Source organism: Malaclemys terrapin, chromosome 9, assembly GCF_027887155.1.
Source record: "Malaclemys terrapin pileata isolate rMalTer1 chromosome 9, rMalTer1.hap1, whole genome shotgun sequence".
Taxonomy (NCBI): Eukaryota; Metazoa; Chordata; order Testudines; family Emydidae; genus Malaclemys; species Malaclemys terrapin.
Window position 1 is genome coordinate 68168178 of NC_071513.1, and position 19174 is coordinate 68187351.

At 44.9% G+C, this 19174-nt stretch overlaps 1 protein-coding gene across 2 annotated transcripts in view; it reads right to left on the reverse strand.

The window, feature by feature from the left end:
- Positions 1-19174, reverse strand: part of EPHA4 (EPH receptor A4) — a 142168-nt gene that overhangs the window by 22056 nt on the left and 100938 nt on the right. For both annotated transcript variants that reach the window (XR_008446200.1, XM_054039848.1), the window contains exons 6-11: positions 13140-13264; positions 11887-12046; positions 10541-10652; positions 3241-3299; positions 1165-1278; positions 763-948 (exon numbers count right to left, since the gene is read on the reverse strand). Coding sequence is in view for 1 of the 2 variants with exons in the window: in XM_054039848.1 (XP_053895823.1) it covers positions 763-948; positions 1165-1278; positions 3241-3299; positions 10541-10652; positions 11887-12046; positions 13140-13264 (756 nt within the window). In the remaining variant the exon portion in view is untranslated. The remainder of the gene's footprint in view (positions 1-762; positions 949-1164; positions 1279-3240; positions 3300-10540; positions 10653-11886; positions 12047-13139; positions 13265-19174) is intronic.

Genomic DNA, 19174 nt, shown 5'->3' on the forward strand with positions numbered 1-19174 from the left:
GAAGAATCCTCTACTTTTAGCACTCTGCAGATTGTTCTGCAGCTATTCTATGCACTGTATTTGGAGCACAGCCATCTTAAACAGTAACCACAGTCTCAGTGGTGCTTTATAAAGTCAGACCCACATGGGTCTCGCAGGTGTATTTCAGTTGTGGCTTGGAAACGGCATCTGTTGAGCTTTGTCATATTCTTATTGAGACAGAATTCAAAAACTAAGTGAATGCTAACAGGTTTTAAACAAAATAATCGACCAGGTGTTACTGTAAATGGAAGCAAAGCTATCAGAGTCATAAATCAGAGACAACATAAATGCAAGTCTCATACTAAAATAAAGACTACTTTATTTCAAAGACCTGCTCCTCACAGATATGCCTTGTACTTCAAAGCACACTGACACTGTAGTTCTGTTTTGATTTTTTTTAAAGTATTTAAAATACTTTGCTTACCATCTGCCTTCACCTATCTTGTAACAAGCAGCTCAGTCTAGCAAAGGTTTGAAAGATGCCTGCCTGGCATACCAAAAAAATTGCAATATTAATTCCCCTAAAAAATCTTGCACAAGCTGCATGCAGATAGGGTATCAGTTGAAACTATAAACCCATTTACAGCTGACAACAAGATTAATGACTTGTCCTCCACTGATTTCCTCCTATTAGCTATCAGTGGATCTGTTCCATCTGTCACTTAACAGGGGAAAAAAATATGCAGATTTAATTTCTCAATGACTTCCAAACTGGCCTTGTCACAGAAATGACCTACTTACATTTGGTAACTACGCCTTCCAAATGGATGATGTTGGGATGGTCAAATTGTCCCATGATGCTGGCTTCACTTAAAAAGTCCCTCCTCTGTTTGTCAGTGTACCCAGCTTTCAGAGTCTTGATAGCAACACAGATCTCTCTCTTTCCTGGTACTTTGAGACGTCCACTGCACACTTCACCAAATTCACCTGCAGGAAAAAGACCAAAGAATCAGCCATGAACATGAAACGTATGTGACCCTCTGTGGCCAAAATGTAATTGTCAATGCACTTCTGAAAGGTCCTGTTTGTTTTAGGGAGTTGTTATACAAACAACAGTTAGATCTCAAGGTACCTAAACACCAATGAAAGCTATGCATTACAAAAACAGATTTACTGCACAAACACAGATGTCCTGAAACTTACCCACACCTATGACTTTTTCAATCTTTATACAGGAGGCATCGATTTCTTTGGCAAATTCCCGCACAGCTTGGTTTGGATCCTCATATGTAAAAGGATCCACATATGTTCTCACACCTGCAAGATAAAAATGCTTTATTTGATGTCACTGATCTACATGCTACTGAGCACAGAACATACAAGGAGTGAATTCTTAATGGTATACAGCAGCAAAAAAAGTGTCCAGTAAAGATTCACCATGTCGGCACTGACTGAATAAAGAAGAAAGGACTTTAGGAGATTCCAGTGTGCTTTATTTTTAAAGGCAAACATTTAATTTCCCATCTATTAAAACATAGCATCAGGCTTTTGACAGTGAATGAACTCCATATATCACTGATATCGGTAGCAGGCCAACTAGCTGCCTGCAGCCCTGTGACTTAGGCCTGGTTTCCACTACACAGTTAGGTCAATGCAAGGCAGCTTATGTCAATCTAATTATGTCAGTGTACACACTACAGCCTTGTCCCGCCAATGTAAATAACCTGCTACGCCGACATAACTCCACCCCCGAGAGAGGTAGGGCTTCTGTCAGTGTAGTTAGGGGGTGCAGTGTCTGTTTAGATACTGCTCCTTACATTGGCTGTTGGCTATCTTGTCAATTTCATAGCTCCATGCTCCAGCTAGAAACCAGCTGCCCTTGGCTCCCTGTTCCCAGCTGGGTTGTGCCTACCCGGCTCCCCACTCAGGGAGCTGAGAAGCCCATGTGGCTGACACCCACACCTCCAACCTCACTCCTGGCAGAGTATGGGGAGCCAAGAAGTCCGGGCTGCTGCCTGGTGGGCAGCTGAGCTCCCGATGGGGAGCTGTGTGGAACTGAGATCCCTGGCTCTCAACCCCCCACTCTGCCCCTCTTCAGTTGGTGGAAACGCTCCTAGTAAGGAGGTGCACCACCAATAGAGGGAGGGTAGTGTGGACATCACCCACTGCAGTAATTACTGTGGTGGCTGTAAATTGACCTAACATAGGTCAACTTTAATCTGTAGTGTGAACATGCCCTCAGAGAATAAAGTATGCATAACTTCCATTTTTGGGCCAGGGGAGTTCTGAGTTCAGACCCTAAGCTTGATCCTTTACTCAATAAAGCTAGAAACAACAGCATGTTCAATCACTGAGACTATATCTACACTACAGCGCTGTACTGCTTGTGGTGGAGATGCTCTAAGCCAGGGGTTGGCAACCTTTCAGAAGTGGGGTGCCGAGTTTTCATTTATTCACTCTAATTTAAGGTTTTGCGTGCCAGTAATACATTTTAATGTTTTTAGAAGGTCTCTTTCTCTAAGTCTAGAATATATAACTAAACTATTGTTGTATGTAAAGTAAACAAGGTTTTTAAAATGTTTAAGAAGCTTCATTTAAAATTAAATTAAAATGCAGAGCTCCCCGGACCGGTGGCTAGGACCCGGGCAATGTGAGTGCCACTGAAAATCAGCTCGCATACCGCCTTTGGCATGCATGCCACAGGTTGCCTACCCCTGCTCTAAGCCAACAGGAGAGAGCTCTCCCGGGGGGTTAATAGCTCCTGCCTCAGTGAGAGGCAGTAGCTATGTCGGCGGAGAAGCTCTCCTGCCAACACAGCACTGTCTAAACCGGCGCTTAGGTTGATATAATTTATGTCGCTCAGGGGTGTTGATTATTCACACCCGAGTGACGTAAGTTATACTGAAGTAACCTGTAATGTAGACAAGGTCTGAGGAAGGAATGCATGCCTCACATTTCCTCCTCTGGCCCATCCTGAAGCATCCTTGACATATACTGGGCAGAAAAGCATGCCCATCATCTTCAGCCAGAAGTAGAGGTCACCCAAACCTTTGAATGGGAGGGAAGAAAAAAAATCTCCCCCAAAATCCCAAAGGTTTTTTGAATAAAGCCTGCCATTCCCTGCTACTAGATGCTTCGTTTTGGCAGAAGGGGGTTGCAAACAAGGAAAACAGTGAAATATTCATCTCAAGAGGAATGTCATTCTTTATTTTCTAAGCATAAGAACACAGACATGCTTTGTGAACCATATCAAAAAAACCAAGCACCACTGCCTTTTACCTTGATTCAAATGTTTCTCCTCATCTGCCTCTTGCTTAGCCTTACTGTACTTACTGCGTCTGTTGGGATGAAAAAGAGCATTACAATTCAAAATAAATCTCTTAATTTAGGAGATGAACTCAGAATCTTCTTGACCTGCCAAGACTTGAATTGCTGTACCTGACAAGACCTATGTTCTGCGTTTGTCCTACAACAGTTGATCTAATTTATAACCAACAGCAATGCAAGAAGCTGCATTCCTTACACAGCTCTAGGTGCTCCTGTCATCAACAAACTTACCAAGGGAAACACAAAAACTCGAATTTACATCTTTCCATTCAAGAAAAAGAAGGAGGTTTGTTTTGCAGCTACTTTTCTTTAAAACACAGATCTTTGTAATTCTGAAGCCAAATTTTGAAAGGGGACCCAATTAGGCCTCCAGTTTTTTTAGCATAATTAAATGTGGATGCAAATGCTAACATTTAGATGTCTAACTGATTGATTTGCAAGCACAATCAGGCGGACATCTAAATACTAGCCTTTGTACCCACTCCAATTGCACAAAATTAGAGGTGGAATTTAAAAAGCAAGCCCTTTCAGTCTACACATCCGTGAATATTAATATGATAGGTGGTACAGAATATTAAGTTTATACATTTTTATTTCTACACGTAAACACACAACCGTTTATATTATTTATGACTTTAATTTTAAAAAGGCATTGAGTTTAGCTTTAAGCATCAAAGTTTGTGTAGATTTGAGAGACGTTAATACCAGAAACATCTCTGTAGTGAGGACTTTTATACCAAAAGCTGCCAAGTTTGGATCTAAGGTTTGGTTTGGCCCATTATAAAGAGCGGGGGAGAGTTGAAAAGTACAGAGCCAGATCAAAAGTCAAAGGAACCCAGAGCTGAGGGTTGTTGCTGCCCAACTACTCCATTTGCTTGCTCCTCTATGGGCCTCCTAATCTCTGACCTCATGATACTGACCTCCTTTGTAAAACACTCTTGAGACCTACTACATCTGAACATAAGTACAGCCATAGTGGGTCAGACCAAAGGTCAATCTAGCCCCGTATCCTGTCTTCTGACAGTGGCCAGTACCAGGTGCCTCAGAGGGAATGAACAGAACAGGTAATCATCAAGTGATCCATTCCCTATCGCTCATTCTCAGCTTCTGGCAAAAAGAAACTAGGGACACCGTCCCTGCCCATCCTAGCTAATAGTCATTGATGGACCTATCCTCCATGAATTTAGTTCTTTTTTGAACCCTGTTATAGTCTTGGCCTTCACATCATCCTCTGGCAAGGAGTTCCACAGGTTGACCGTGCGTTGTGTGGAAAAAAAAAGTCCTTTTGTTTTTTTTAAACTTGCTATTAATTTCATTTAGTGACCCCTAGTTCTTGTGTTATGAGAAGGAGTAAATAGCACTTCCTTATTTACTTTCTCCATACCAGTCATGATTTTATAGACCTCAATCATATCCCCGCTTAGTCATCTCTTTTCCAAGCTAAAAAGTCACAGTCTTATTAACCTCTCCTCATATGGAAGCCGTTCCATACCCCTAAAATTTTTTGTTGCCCTTTTCTGAACGTTTTCCAATTCCAATATATCTTGTTTGAGATGGGGCGACCACATCTGCACACAGTATTCAAGATGTGAGGGTACCATGGGTTTATATAGGGGCAATATATTTTCTGTCTTATTATCTATCCCTTTCTTAATGATTCCCAACATTCTGTTTGCTTTTTTGACTGCCACTGCACATTGAGTGGATGTTTGCAGAGAGCTATCCACAATGACTCCAAGATCTCTTCCTTGAGTGGTAACAGCTACTGATGAAAAGTGCTACACATCAGAGCTAGGTATTGTTATATAGCATATATATATGATCAAGTGCTGCTCCTACTGATGACATCAATGGTGAAACTTTCAACAGTCCAGACTGGGACTGGCTGGGCAAGGAGATTGGGACTGGAAGCCAGGGGGACTAAACTCAGATAAGAAACATGTGTGGGGAGACTGGGACTGGCTACATAAAGAGACTGGGACTAGTAGCCCGGGGGCAGGGGCAGTGAGAAAATGAGTGAAATGGACTACATGAGGAGCCTGGGGAAGAAGACTGGAGTGGCTAGACAACTAGAATGATAAGGGGTGAGACTGAAACTTGGACCTGGACCCTGGAGGGAGAAACTAGGACTGTCTGGGCCAGGAGACTGGGATTGGAATGAGAAGCGTTAGGAATGGGGACTAGGACTAGGTTGGAGAGGAGAATGGGACTGGGTTGAGGAGACGGGGTGGCAAAAAGACAGGACAGGGGCAGGTTGAAGGAGATAGGGTAGTAGGGGTCACGTTTGGGGAGAACAGAAAGAAGGATCTGTGACTACCACAACATTATCCCCTCCAGAGCCTGGAATGAACTCAGAATTCCTGAAGGCTGTCAGCAAATACTTGTGATATGCATTGACAAAGTACGTCTCATCTCCTTTCAGTGTTTCTCCATACAGAAGATGAGAACCTATGTCTGTTTATCTGTTTCTCCAGTAGCTAAAGTGGCATTTCCTAACTTCTGAGTGCTTGCTTTTGCAATCATAAGGTTCTTCTAACACAGTTTATCGCATGCAATATGCTAAATAATTTGCCAACAACATTGAGGGGAAAAAACACCAAACAGTCCCACACTGCCCTTGATCCAGGACTCACAGCTCCCTAGAATGTCCTGGGAATTGCATTCATATACCAAGGACTGCACATGCCACAAATGCCTGTGAACTTCTTTCTTTGCTAAGTCAATTAGAAACCAATACTTTCAAATACAAGGAAACCATTAAAAAACCTCTCTAAATCCAAATGCTGAGTTAAGCCGTTTTCACTGCCTGGGAACCGACTGTTGCAGTAAATCAAGGGACCAAATTCTGCCCTCATTTACGGGGGGAGAGGGTTGCATAGGGTGAAAGTCAGCACAAAATGTGACCCAATGTCTATAAGTGTATAATAGGAACTGACCTTTAGCAGAGAGGAACATGTGAGCAGTGCTATTGTTGTGCATGCACAGAACGCTTTCAGTTAAGTAAATGATCACCATGCAGCCTAACTTAGGAAAAAAGTTATTCTGAATTTTATGTATGACCCCTCCAACCTAATTCAATTAATACTGAAATGCAGAAGTGAGAAATGCAATGCAAATGTGTGTTACATGAAAGTGACTTAAGTATTAAAATATCCTTTTTGTCTTGTTTAAAAACTTCCCTCTAAGCCCTACACAAAAACTAGCCCAAAACACCCTAGGACGCATAACAGGTAAAAGGAAACACAGGAATTACTGTTCAAGCAATATAATTGTAGCTTATTAGCTTTTAATAATACCTTCCAAACTAACTATCTGCTTCCACTTCTATCTTTGTCACCTGTTGACCTTTTCTCCTTGGCTTGGGGCGGGACACTGCTGTCTACAATTGTCCCTGGGGGAGGGGAAAAACCCTGGAAGCTCATTATTCAGTCATTGAGCCATAGGGAGGAAATCTGGACATGAACTGACATCCACAGAGAGCTCACCTGAATGACAGAAGGAAACCTTTGTCCCAGGTTTGAATTCCATAATTATAGGGATTTCAGGGGTGGTGATTAAATAGGGGCGGTGTTCAGGAAGAGAATACAGAAGCTTTCACAAACTGCAGGGGTCAGAAATGCGGGCAAGTCTACAGGTGGGACTTGGAGATAAAGAAGGGGTGGGGCTTTTTTCCCTATAGGCCTACCCCAAAAACAACAAAGGGGGGGATTAGCATGTATTGTGGTGAAGCAGCATGCACTCTGGGCTGCTCTCTCAGCCTCTGCATGGCTGCTGGCACCTTTACCATTTACAAACAAAAGGGGAGCTGAGGGTTAAGAGCTGCTCTGATTAAAATACTGCCTGCCAGGAGAGCACAAGGCTATGACTGAGGTAGCCTGGTGATCCAAGGCTCATTAGCAAAAGGTGGACAACTCATTCAGCTAAATGCCCACCACCTGCCTCAGTGAGTGGGGGAATTTGATGGGGTCAGCAGTGAAGGGGGACAGTTGCTAAGGGACACCAGGTAGCTCCCCCCCTGAGAGTCTCTGGCACCCACTGGCCAGCTGGGGGGCGGGGGGCAGCATTCCCCAGCTCTCAGGATTTATCCTGGAGTGGGAGCCATATGGAGCCTCTTTCAGCTCCATTCCAGGAGTCCCACACTACCTATCCTGAACTAGGAATGGGCACCTGGCCTGACAGATGCTGCTGGTCTGGCTAATCGCCCATTTGAGGGGTCAGGAAGGAATTTTTTCTCCCATAGGCCAAGTGGTAGAGGACCAGGGAGTTTTTCGCTGTCCTAGCTGTACCGTCAAGCCACAGTGGGTTAAGTAGGAAAGTGCTTAAGATTGGGTTGTTAACTCGTCACAACCTGGGGCCACTTTCCACTGCAGAGGAAAGGCTTAAATTAACAGTTCCCAGAGTAAAAGACCTGGAATTTGGTGATGAGCCCAAGGGACAGGGTGAGTCCTTGTGGCCCTCATGGTCCCCACCCTTCTGCACCCTCCATCCCCCTTGTAAGGGTTGTGGGAGGAAGGGTGCTAGGACTCAGAAAGAGAGTAGAATCCAGGAGGGGAAGGTGTAGGTTAAGGAGAGCCTACCCCAAGTTACAGGTTATATGGTAAGGAGCCCTATAACCCCTTCACTAGAACCAATTAAATGCCTGGTATAGAAGAGTGTGGGCGATGGGCGGGTAGTACTTGTCTGTGCCAAAGTTTAATAAAAGCTGCTGCCTGCCACATAATTCCATACCTGAGTCTGTCTTTGTTTTGTTGCTGTGTCTGCAACAAATTTGGAGAGTGTAAGGTAAACCAATCTACTAGCCAAGAGACCTCTTTACATGACACATTTGTTTAAAAAAAAAATCATTTCATTAGATAATCAAAAAAGGATTCGTAAAAGCCATCTTTCTGCACTCAACTCCCTTCTGAAAATAAAGCCTCATCTTCTTGCGTCAAATGTTCCCCAAAAGCTACATTTGAAATAGTCTGAATTTAGCAGCGTGCTTGTAGGAAAGCTTTGTAGAAATGCTCAAGCTGCCATCTGTCCTTTGCTGTATGAATTTACATGACTTAATCTACGCAAGTTTAAACTAACACTTAAGTGGATTAATCCTAATGTTAACAAACTCTCCCAGGGACAGAAGAGAACAACATATTCTCGGGCTCCTGGAGGTAGGAGAGTCCTTAGGAAAGTTTCTACCGTGAAGATGAATTTTGTTTTTTTGAGCACTGATTTGATTTAATGCTAAATGACAATATTAGTCCCAGTTTCAGACGTGGGCACCCTAAATGGATATCCCTATCCCACATTAGGATACTGAGATGAGAACAACTGCACAAAATGGAGGTTTGTATACCTAAGTGCAGACCTGATGGCACGACTATGAGATTTAGGCCAAGTGTACACTAAAAAAGGTTTGCTGGTGTAGCTACACTGGTAAAGCTTCCTGGTGCAGGCGGTTTGGCGAGCAAAATAAGCTATGTTGGCAAAAGTCCTTTTATGCCGGTATAACAATGTCCACTCTTGGGCTTCTATTGGTATAGAAATGTCACAAAAATTCACCTCTCCTACCAATATAGCCATACTGGCAGAAGTTTCTAGTGCAGATCTGGCCTCAGGTGCCCCTACATACATTTAGCTCCAACTACTGGAGCTAAATGTATGTAGGCAGGTAAGTGCTATGATAAACATCCTAAATGCACTGATATTCAGAGAACATCCCATGAAGGGGCCTCATGGTTTTTGCTGCCTTAGCATTTTGTTTACTTTGTTATGTCTTTTCTCTTCTGCAGCCTCTCTAAAACCTAATGAGGCAGAGGTGTGGGGCATCTTTGAACCCACTGCCACTTGACTAACTTATCTGCATTCCCACCAGCACTTAGGCCAGCCTTTGGTCCTGGCTACCAGCCTGCTCTTTATCTGTGTTTTGTCCAATTTAAACACTTCTATGCAGAGATAACTAAACAGACAGCCTGAGTGGGGAGAAGAATTGGCTGAGTACGCATCAGCATCAGCGAGTCTGTCAGCTACCAGGCTCCAGGCAGCCTTTCCTTTGACAGCTTTATGGCCGATACTAAAGAGAATCAATACTAGGGCACGGGGTTGACATTTCATTTTCTAAAAAGTGATCCATTGAGGGCCAATCACCAAGCCGTGTTTATCAGCCTTGAGAAGTGACTTTTTTTTTTATTGGGGGAGGTGGGGAAGGAATCATCTCAGAACAACTCGACAGGCTCAATTCTCCAAGGTGGCGACTCATAATTAGAAATCCAATGTATCCTGCTATCAATCTGGCTTTAAATAATAAAGTGATCAATAAAAGCAGAGAGCAGATTAAGTCATCAAGCCCTGGTGATGCTATTTTCTGTTGCAATGGCTTTTAATAAACCTGTCTCTCTGCATTACATTTTCATATGTTCTTTTCCTCTTTTTTCTTGCCAGCACGGATGCTTTGAGCTGAACACCCACAGAAAGCCGTTACAATGCATGACTACTTACCAGATATTATAATCACACTGATTTAACTGCTCTTTTTAAGATGATTTTAAGTGAAAGAGTAAATCAAAAGGAAGTTGTGCCCATTTATAGCTAATGCAATCAGACCCTACTTGTATTCTCTCCTCTCTGATATGAGATTTTGTAGTGATTTTTCTGAGGGGTAAACCTTGTTTTGGGGGCAGAAGCGGGTGCTTGATGGGAGATTATAGTTCTGCCTGACAATGTAAGCAAAGGACCCAATCTGGTGTGTTACTGTAACAAAGTATTGAGTGCCTATGGCTTCTCTTTAGTGCCTTTCTTCCCCACAATGGAAGAACTACCCCAATGGCTGATGCAGACATGTACAGACAACCGGGGGTATTAAAACCAAAAACACCCAAGCAAGACTGTTTGAGGTTCTCCATGCACGTTACTTCACTGCAGTACTGCTTTCCTTCCCCTGCATATAACAAGCCAACCCAAGAAGATCCCCTGTACTCAGACTCATTAAACTCAACAACAAATTACAATATCCGCAGCTCTCCAGTTGGCTTGTTTCTCAATCCCAGTTACAGAAATCAGCTTTGCATTTGAAGGGCAAATAGCGCTGGAACTATTACCATTACATTACATACTGCTGTGGTACTAATGCTGAGAAGATCAAAGCTACATGGGAGAGGGCTTGTAATGCAAATGCACTGTTTATGATGCTAATCAAAGAATTCAGCTTTGTTTGGAGGAGACAAAAAGCTCCCTTATGAAAGAGAGAGGGAGAGAGAGAGGCTTAAGTTCTTACCTCCTGCTGATGACAAAAGCAGCAATGAGAATGACCACAAGAACAACACTGCCAGCCACTGAGACAAGAAGCACTGTGGGATTGGTACCATCACCAATGATGGGGGAAGGAACTAGAGACAGAGAAGACATCAGTTAGTGTCACACACCCAGGGCAAAGCCACCTACAGTACAAAATTGTCATGAGCAACACTTAGTGCTGTGTTCTGGTTTGCAGAGCAGTTCAGGGTATTACTCAAAGCCAGTCTCAGGCCTTCATTATGTATTCATTCAACATAATTTTCCAGGAGGGCCCTAATTAGTTAAAGACATTATGTTTGATAATGGTTTGGGGAACTTCAACTTGCTGAGAACAAGGACTTTCTCTCCTTCGCCCCTCCATTCTCAGTCAGAGGGTATAATGCCTATTTTATTGCCCACTGAATTGCTTCCCAGTTTACTTTATTTTTTTTTAATGGACCAGATGCTCATTCCTCACTGACACAAACAGAGCAAGTTGTTTTTAAAATGTCTTCCCTCTGCCTGGTGGATTGACTATTTTAAGTTTTCTCATGCCATGCCTGAGGGAAGTTAACACAGTGTGACGTGACCTGAAGTGATTTAAACAGACCTGCATAATGGAAATTAAAGAAACATGTTCGGTCATATCCTCTTCCTTCCGCTGTCTTAGGAAGCAAACACTCCATTCACATTTTTGTGGACTATTACATGTTACCTTGACTTAAACAAGTGAGAACCTACCCAGAGATAGCACAATCTACAAATGCCTCCCTTTGCAAAACTGTGTAAGAGAAAACACAAAAGCAAGGAGATACACACAACATACCTCACTGATTCATATAAAAAAAGGAGAGTACATTAAAAAAGGAGAGTAATTGGGGTTTATCCTTCTCTAGATGAGACACACTGGAAATTTATGCAAATAATTCATATTAGCATTAAAGGAAGTTGAGAATATAAATCTCCATGAATCAATGAGAGAAAAAGCTTCAGAGCATTTATAGTGTGTACTTCTACCATACCACATTCAGATTTCTTCATTAAGATTTGTAAGTATCTTTCATCCAGTATGCAGCACGTCCAAATAACTGTGTCACATTTACTAAGGCCGGATCAGAGAAACAACAGTGGAAATGGCAGTCAACAGCCATTTTTACAAATCATAGTGCCATGCAGGAGTATGGCACAATATGGATGCCACATTCAAGTGAATAAATGAAGTCAAACTCCCAATGAGCAGCTCAGTCAAATTCAGTATAATCTGAGTAGAGTAAAGAAAGAAAGAAAAAAATGGGGGAAGGAATGTATCTACTGTCAGCCCTGCGCCAATGATGCACATGTTGTTACCTGTGTTAGTCGTGAACTCAAACGGCCCACTGAAGTCCCCATATCCCGCTGCTGTCCTGGCTCGCACATGAAACACGTATGAAGTCAACGGGTTCAGGCCTTTGATATCTGTGTTCCTGACAGCTGTCTTCACAATGCGATAGCTGCGCTCATTTTGGTCCTAGGAGCAACAGAGCACAGGGGTGAGACACGCAAAAATGTCTCCCTGCACAGTGAACCCTGGACCCCAGTTCACTGCCAAATCTGTCTGAGGCTATGATTAATAGCAATTGACTTTTCAAAAGATCCCTAAAAAGGTTTTTGTTGTTACCCTTACTAGTACTGGGTTTTAAAGGGGGTCTTGGGGATGCCAGAAAGGATGATGGGGATGGTAGGTCTAATGTTCAGGTATCAATGACTGTTTCAGAAATCGAACGGGAAAATTCTCTGGAAAGTAGCCAGGTCTTCAATCATGATCCTGCTGATGAACAAATAACATTTTATTCTTGCTCACTCTTTCTTTTTCCCCTCTTCCAGCCAGGAGCTACATATCCAAGAAACCCTTGGGAAATGTCTGCCAGAAAGCCCATGTCTTAAAGTCTATTTCAGGCTGGAAAATGTGTCAGAAAATGTTGTAATCTAGTTTCAGTGAAAATCAGCTGCCCTTTTCTGGCTTTATTAGGGAGGCAAATAAGCGATTACCTTTAAAAAAAGAAAAAAAGAGAGAGAGAGAAAGAAAAGGTAATTGTTCATTTTTCAGGCAACCTTGAAATAGCTCTTTTCATAGTTCTGTACTTGAGGAGAGACAAATTATTTTGTAGAAATAATGTCTCTCTATAACTTGGAAAGGCTGAAGAATATAATTTTCTTTTCCTTATTTTCTATTAAAAGCCATCAAACCCACACCATCACTCTAAGCAGAAGCCATCGACTTAAACAGATATTATTATTATTACTGTGTTACATACTTCATTATTACACTTCTATCTCTGACGTAAGGCTAATGTATCACTACTTCTCAGCTATATTGATTCTCATTATAAATATGCTAACTGTAAAAACCTGGTTCTAAGAGAGAAAAAAAGAAAAACCCAAATACACTGTTAGAGCAGAGTGCAGTATATTATTCTCATTATTCAGTGTAACTGTTCAAATGTATGAAATCCCTAATTGATTATGATTATGAAACCAAACCTATTTGGTCCCGATAATGAGATCCTATCTGGGAATGGCTGTAATGGAAACAAACCTCATCTGATCATTTTTAGTAATACCTTCTCATAATATTTGACTTCATATTCCAAGATGACTCCATTCGGCCTGTCAGGTTCCAGCCAGGCCAATGCAACGCTGTGCCTTGTTATTTCTTTAGCCTGGATCAAAGCAATTGGAGACGGAGCTGACAAGAAAAAAGAAAAACTGTATATTAGCAATATTTTATTTTTAAATGAGGATCATGTATTTTTAATTGTAGCTTTCCTACTCAATGGGCTTTGTGAATCTATAGCACTGCCGGGAATTAAAACGTCTCTTGAAGAAAAGACTTGTGTTTGCGCATAAGGCTGCTATTTTTGCTGCTATTACCTACAACACAGTGAGCTTTTATTCTTAAAGAAAGATTCTCTAACAAGCCCATTCTTGGATTCTAGTTCATACTAGAGCGGGAGTCTCTGAAGTAACAGCATGGTGGTCCAAGTACTGTCATGTTATATCATGCCTAGAGCCAAATCCCTGTAAGAGGCTAACATACTAGAAGATGTTGGCTCATTTCTGAACTTTACTAAACGTGCTGCATGAGGCCTTGGAATTGTTAGTTCTGGCTCTATAGCAATTCCACATATTCACCTTCCAATATTAACTGCTGTCATTTCACTAGCTATTAACATTATAAGAAATGGGATATTGACCTTTGGATCAGTCCTGGTCCTTCTGAAGTTGAGGGACTTTTGCTTCAGTGAGAGCACAACTGGGCCCACTGTGTACAAATTCAGCTTCTCCCATGAACACTGGGATACTTGCATCTCAAATATATAGGCAAGGTTTCTGCCACCCTAACTCATGCTGTGAAGTACCATAGTTTGTGAGTAGTCCAACTGAAGTAAATGGGCTTACTCCAGATGGTCAGATTCTGACTTTAATGGGACTACTTGGGGAGCCAGGTGCTACCCACCATGAAGAAGACATCAGAATCTGGTGTATTGTGAATAAGACTCCAATGGTAACTGTCCCTATATAAAAATTATAGCTAGTTACAGTTGGATTACAGTACCATACACTTCCAATTCCACTCACAGGGCAGAAAGGAAACATGATTTTGGAAAATTAGCCATGTATCCAACAAAATTCAACTCAAATTTACATCCTTGTTCAATAATAAGGGCTACAATTAAAAAGACAATGAAATATTTCTCAATGTGCACTTCAATTGGGCCCTTGATAGTGCTGAAGTTCAGTTTTTGACTTGTTGGAGGACAAAGCATTTTCCCTGGGACTATGACAGTAACAGATTCACAGCTCTGCTGGGGGAATGGGTTTGCTGAAGATTTATGAACCAGGCTGCCTGGTTCTTGTTGTGTTGCTGTGTGGTCACGTCTCTAGCCAGCTGTTATCAAGCCCCGCCACTACTGACAATAGCTGATACAAATGGTGGGGTCTCCCGGGATGAAGAGGGACATTCAGGAAATTTTTAATCTTATCTAACAAAGCCGTTCTGTATAACCAGAGATTAGAGGTCTTCCTAAATTGAATGTATTTCCTCTTTTGTCCCTGAAACCCTAGAAAAGTACAGATTTTTATTTTTATTTTTTTAACTCTGGGATGAAGATCCATGAAAGTAGTCAAAAGAGAAAGGAGGATGTAATGTGTATCCCTGAAAACTACAGAGAAAGACAGAGAAATAAAATAGTCACAATAAATGAAGGGAAAATTGAACGCGAAAGCTTCAAACCTACTTGACCGTATCAGACAGCTCGGATGGGAGTGAAAATAACCAGTAGGCACAACACACATAGTCACAAAAGGGAGTCTTCTTGCTGAAGTGAAGCCATCAGGGAGCCTCTTCCTGATTTATTATTTGACAGCTTGGCATCTCTGTTAGAAATGCCTCCAGACCCTTTCTCTCTGTCTGTCTGTCTCCGTGTCTCATGTGCACAGACAGATACTAGATGACAGAGGAGACTATAAACATAAACCAACAGGGAGGATTCAGGTGTGTTCCATCAAGTTATGGATGTGACATGACTGGGATTGGTAATGCAACTCTCCTGCTTGATAACCCAGTGGCTTCTAAACCAAGGGCACATTTTATTCCCTTTGCTCTGCAGTAACATCACTGCTTAGCTAATAAAATGGAAATCAGGTTCATTTTCTGTGTGCGCACACACACACAGCAGATTAGCAATAACCCAACCAGAGAAAAACCTGCTTAGTTAACCAGTGCCAGGCAGAAGGCAGAGATGTCATTCTTTCACAGGGAATCTGTCACTTATTCCGATCTGACCCCAGCAATCTCAGATAGAAAATTTGTTCACTTTATGGTTTCCCTCCCTCATTATTGTTCTAATGGCCCCACTCTTCTATTTCATTTCTCCAGGCCTAGATATTGGAATATAAAGAGCTCTTTCCATGCAATGGTGAGCTACAGAAATACAAGACAATCTGGTTTAGCTCTGCAGTAAAATGGTTATTCATGGCACATGAATACACACTGAACTCCTCTTTACTTAGAGCATTCAGTCCCTATGGGTTAGCAAATGTTTTTCCACCTGCCCACATTATATCTCAAAAATTGTTCACTTACTCTCATGCATTTCGACATACTGAAGAGAACAACCTGGCGCTAAAACAGGTACGGATGGGCTAGATACCCTAATAGTTCATTTCTATCTCTATTTTCTATGAATTAAGCTAAAAGTTGCACCCTACTTTCACCCTCTTGTTCCTTACTGGTCATATGTTGAGCATGATACAGCTTAATTCTACTTAACCCTTCATCCAGCCTTCATTGTGTTAATACTATGAAATGAAATATTTCCAATCCTATAGTGCATAGAAAACCTAACAGCCCAGATTCAAGTGTTGGTCACCACAGTCAACTTTATGAGGGTGGAGCTTTGCTTTTCCAGGGCCTCTCCAGAATCTCCCTTTGGGGGCATATCCTGCTCCTCCACACTCTGCGTGGAAAGCCCTGAGCACGTGTAGTACTGGTGCTGCATGGAATGCCAGAATGTGGGGACCCCTTGCAGGGGTTCCACACCCCCTTGTGTGTTGTAGAGCTGCGAATAAGTAAAGGGTGGTGTCTTTGGGGAGGATCTGGTGGATCTGTTGTCGCGTGGATCCACTGGCTGATCACCCTTACTCCTGTGTAAGTGGTGGCTTCAACAGTCACAGGGACTAATATAGCCCACTGCTTGGGGAAGCTGGAAATGTTCCTTCCCACACCGAACCCCACTCAACTCTCCCGAACACAGCCATTTTCTTAGGCTTTGTGCAGGGCCCACCTTTTGGCCCATAAAGAGTTACGGCTATAAGAGTGCCTTTTTTGAGAAAATTGGAGTTTGGGTCATCCTAGGGCTTGTCATCCACATTACCAAGTCAGACACAATGCTGACAATGACCAAACAATTAGTGCATACCAGGACAAATTGTGTTCAGCAGCACATCAGCTAATCATGATTAGAACCCAGGGAACTAAGAATGCATTGTGTCAGCTAATTGTAGTAAACTTTGACAAAGGATCCTATGGAGATGTAGGATAGTCCTATGGTTTTGGGACTAGCCTAGGATTTGGAAGACCTGGGTTCCTTTCTCTGCTCCGCCACAGACTTCCTGTGCAACTTTGGGCAACTGAATGTGCCTCAGCTCCCCATTTGTAAAATGGGGATAGCTCACAGCTGTGTGATGATAATAAATAAAGTTTGTAAGGTACTCAGATGCTATAGTGATAGGGGGCATTAGAAGTATCTTAGAGAGACAGACTCTTCACAAGCATATTTGAACAGGCTAAAATGTTGTAATGTAGACAATGCCTCCAGGCCTAATCAGAATAACTTGACCAAACAGGATAACAGAGAAGTTTGAGTCATTTGATATAGTTTCACAGATGTGTGTGCAGAGGTGGGATATGAAGGAGTCAAAAGAGTTTTTGGCAATTCTTTCCCTGCTCTGCTTTCTTTACCTCTATTCTGGCTAACCCTTCCACTCTCTTTTCTTAATTTAGATGCTATATTGGCGATTTATCCCACTGATTTATAAACAAGATACAAAGAGCAATAATACAAATGAGATAACTCTCTGTGCAGTGGAATGGAATTCCAATGCTGCTTCCCTCCACCCCCCCCCCTTTATTTTTTAAATGTCTGTGACGTTGTGCAGTCTATATGGTTTTATAAAAACATGATAATAAGTGAATATAATGTAACTGGGATAGTTTTATAAAGATTTGATGATAAGTGAATATAATGCAACTGGGATATGCTTAGTGCAAAAGGTCTCTTGTAAGCAGGGCCGGCTTTAGGCCGATTCAGCCGATTCGGCTGAATTGGGCCCCGCGCCAAGAGGGCCCCGCGCTGCAGCTATCAACCCCGCCCTGCCCCCAGCTCACTTCCCCGGCCCCTCCTCCCCTCCCCTGAACGCTCCGCCCCCTCCCCTGCTTCCGAAGTCTGAGACGAAGCAGGGGCGGGCCAGCAGCACGAGGTAAGCTGGGGTGGGGGCGGGAGAAGGGCTCCGGGGAGGCGCGCCCATCCCGCAGGCCCCAGCGGCTCCAGCCCGGCCCAGTCCCCTGCGGCTCGGGGCCCCCCGTCCCCCAGCGCGGCTCGGCTCGGGTCCCCCCCCCAGCGCGGCTTCCGCGGCACGGTTGGGATCCCCCCACCCCGGCGCGGCTTCCGCGGCGCGGCTGGGATTCCCCCCGGCGCGGCTCCCCCCATCCCCGGCCCCCCGGTGGTGCGGCTCGGGTACCCCCCACCCCCAGCGCGGCTTCCGCGGCGCGGCTGGGATTCCCCCCGGCGCGGCTCCTGCGGCGCGGCTCGGGTCCCCCCGTCCCCGTCCCCCCGGCGGCACGGTGTGGCTCGGGTCCCCCTGGCGGTGCAGCGCGGCTCGGGCCCCCCCCCCCCACCTCCGGCGCGGCTTCTGCGGCGCGGCTGGGATCCCCCCCCCGACCCCTGGCGCAGCTTCCGCGGCGCGGCTGGGGTTCCCCCCGGCGCGGCTCCTGCGGCGCGGCTCGGGTCCCCCCGTCCCCGGCCCCCCGGCGGCACGGCGCGTCTGGGATCCCCCCCCACCCCCGGCGCGGCTTCTGCGGCGCGTCTGGGATCCCCCCCCCCAACCCCCGGCGCGGCTTCTGCGGCGCGTCTGGGATTCCCACCCCCGGCGCGGCTTCTGCGGTGCGTCTGGGATCCCCCCCCCCACCCCCGGCGCGGCTTCTGCAGCACGGCTGGGATCCCCCCCCCCCCCCCGGCGCGGCCCCCGCGGCGCGGCTCGGGTCCCCCCGGCCCCGGTCCCCCCGGCGGCACGGCGCGTCTGGGATCCCCCCCCACCCCCGGCGCGGCTTCTGCGGCGCGTCTGGGATCCCCCCCCAACCCCCGGCGCGGCTTCTGCGGCGCGTCTGGGATTCCCACCCCCCCCCACCCCCGGCGCGGCTTCTGCGGTGCGTCTGGGATCCCCCCCCCCACCCCCGGCGCGGCTTCTGCAGCACAGCTGGGATCCCCCCCCCCCCCGGCGCGGCCCCCGCGGCGCGGCTTGGGTCCCCCCGGCCCCGGCCCCCCGGCGGCGCGGCTCGGGTCCCCCCGGCGGCACGGCTCGGGGCGGGGCTTGCAGCAAGCCCCGCCCCCAGGAATCAGGCCCCGCTCTTGGTAAAGCCGGCCCTGCTTGTAAGGTATCATTACAAAGCTCATAATCTACTGAGTGTGATCATCCTATTTGTATAAATGTACCACTCTTGTATCTAAAACTAGAAATATGAAATATAACTCTGAGGGCCTATTGTAATTATGTAAAGTGTGGGCCATTAATGATGGTTTGGAATCTTGATGACTCCCATTAACAAGGACCATTGTCTGCAGCTGACTGTGTTTACCTGTTAAGTCTTCCTGTATATGTGTGTGCAAGTGGGCAATGAAGTCTTGCAATGACATGTGATCATGTCACCTGAACTGGAATCCATCTTTAACCTGGTGCTTTTCCAGTGTGTGTGGGGGGTGGAAACCCAGAGGGACAAAGGGTTCCCGCCTTATGCAAAAGATATATAAAGGGGTGGAAGAGAACAGAGGGGGAGAGGAGCCATCATGAAGAATCCCCTAGCTATCACCTGAGCTGC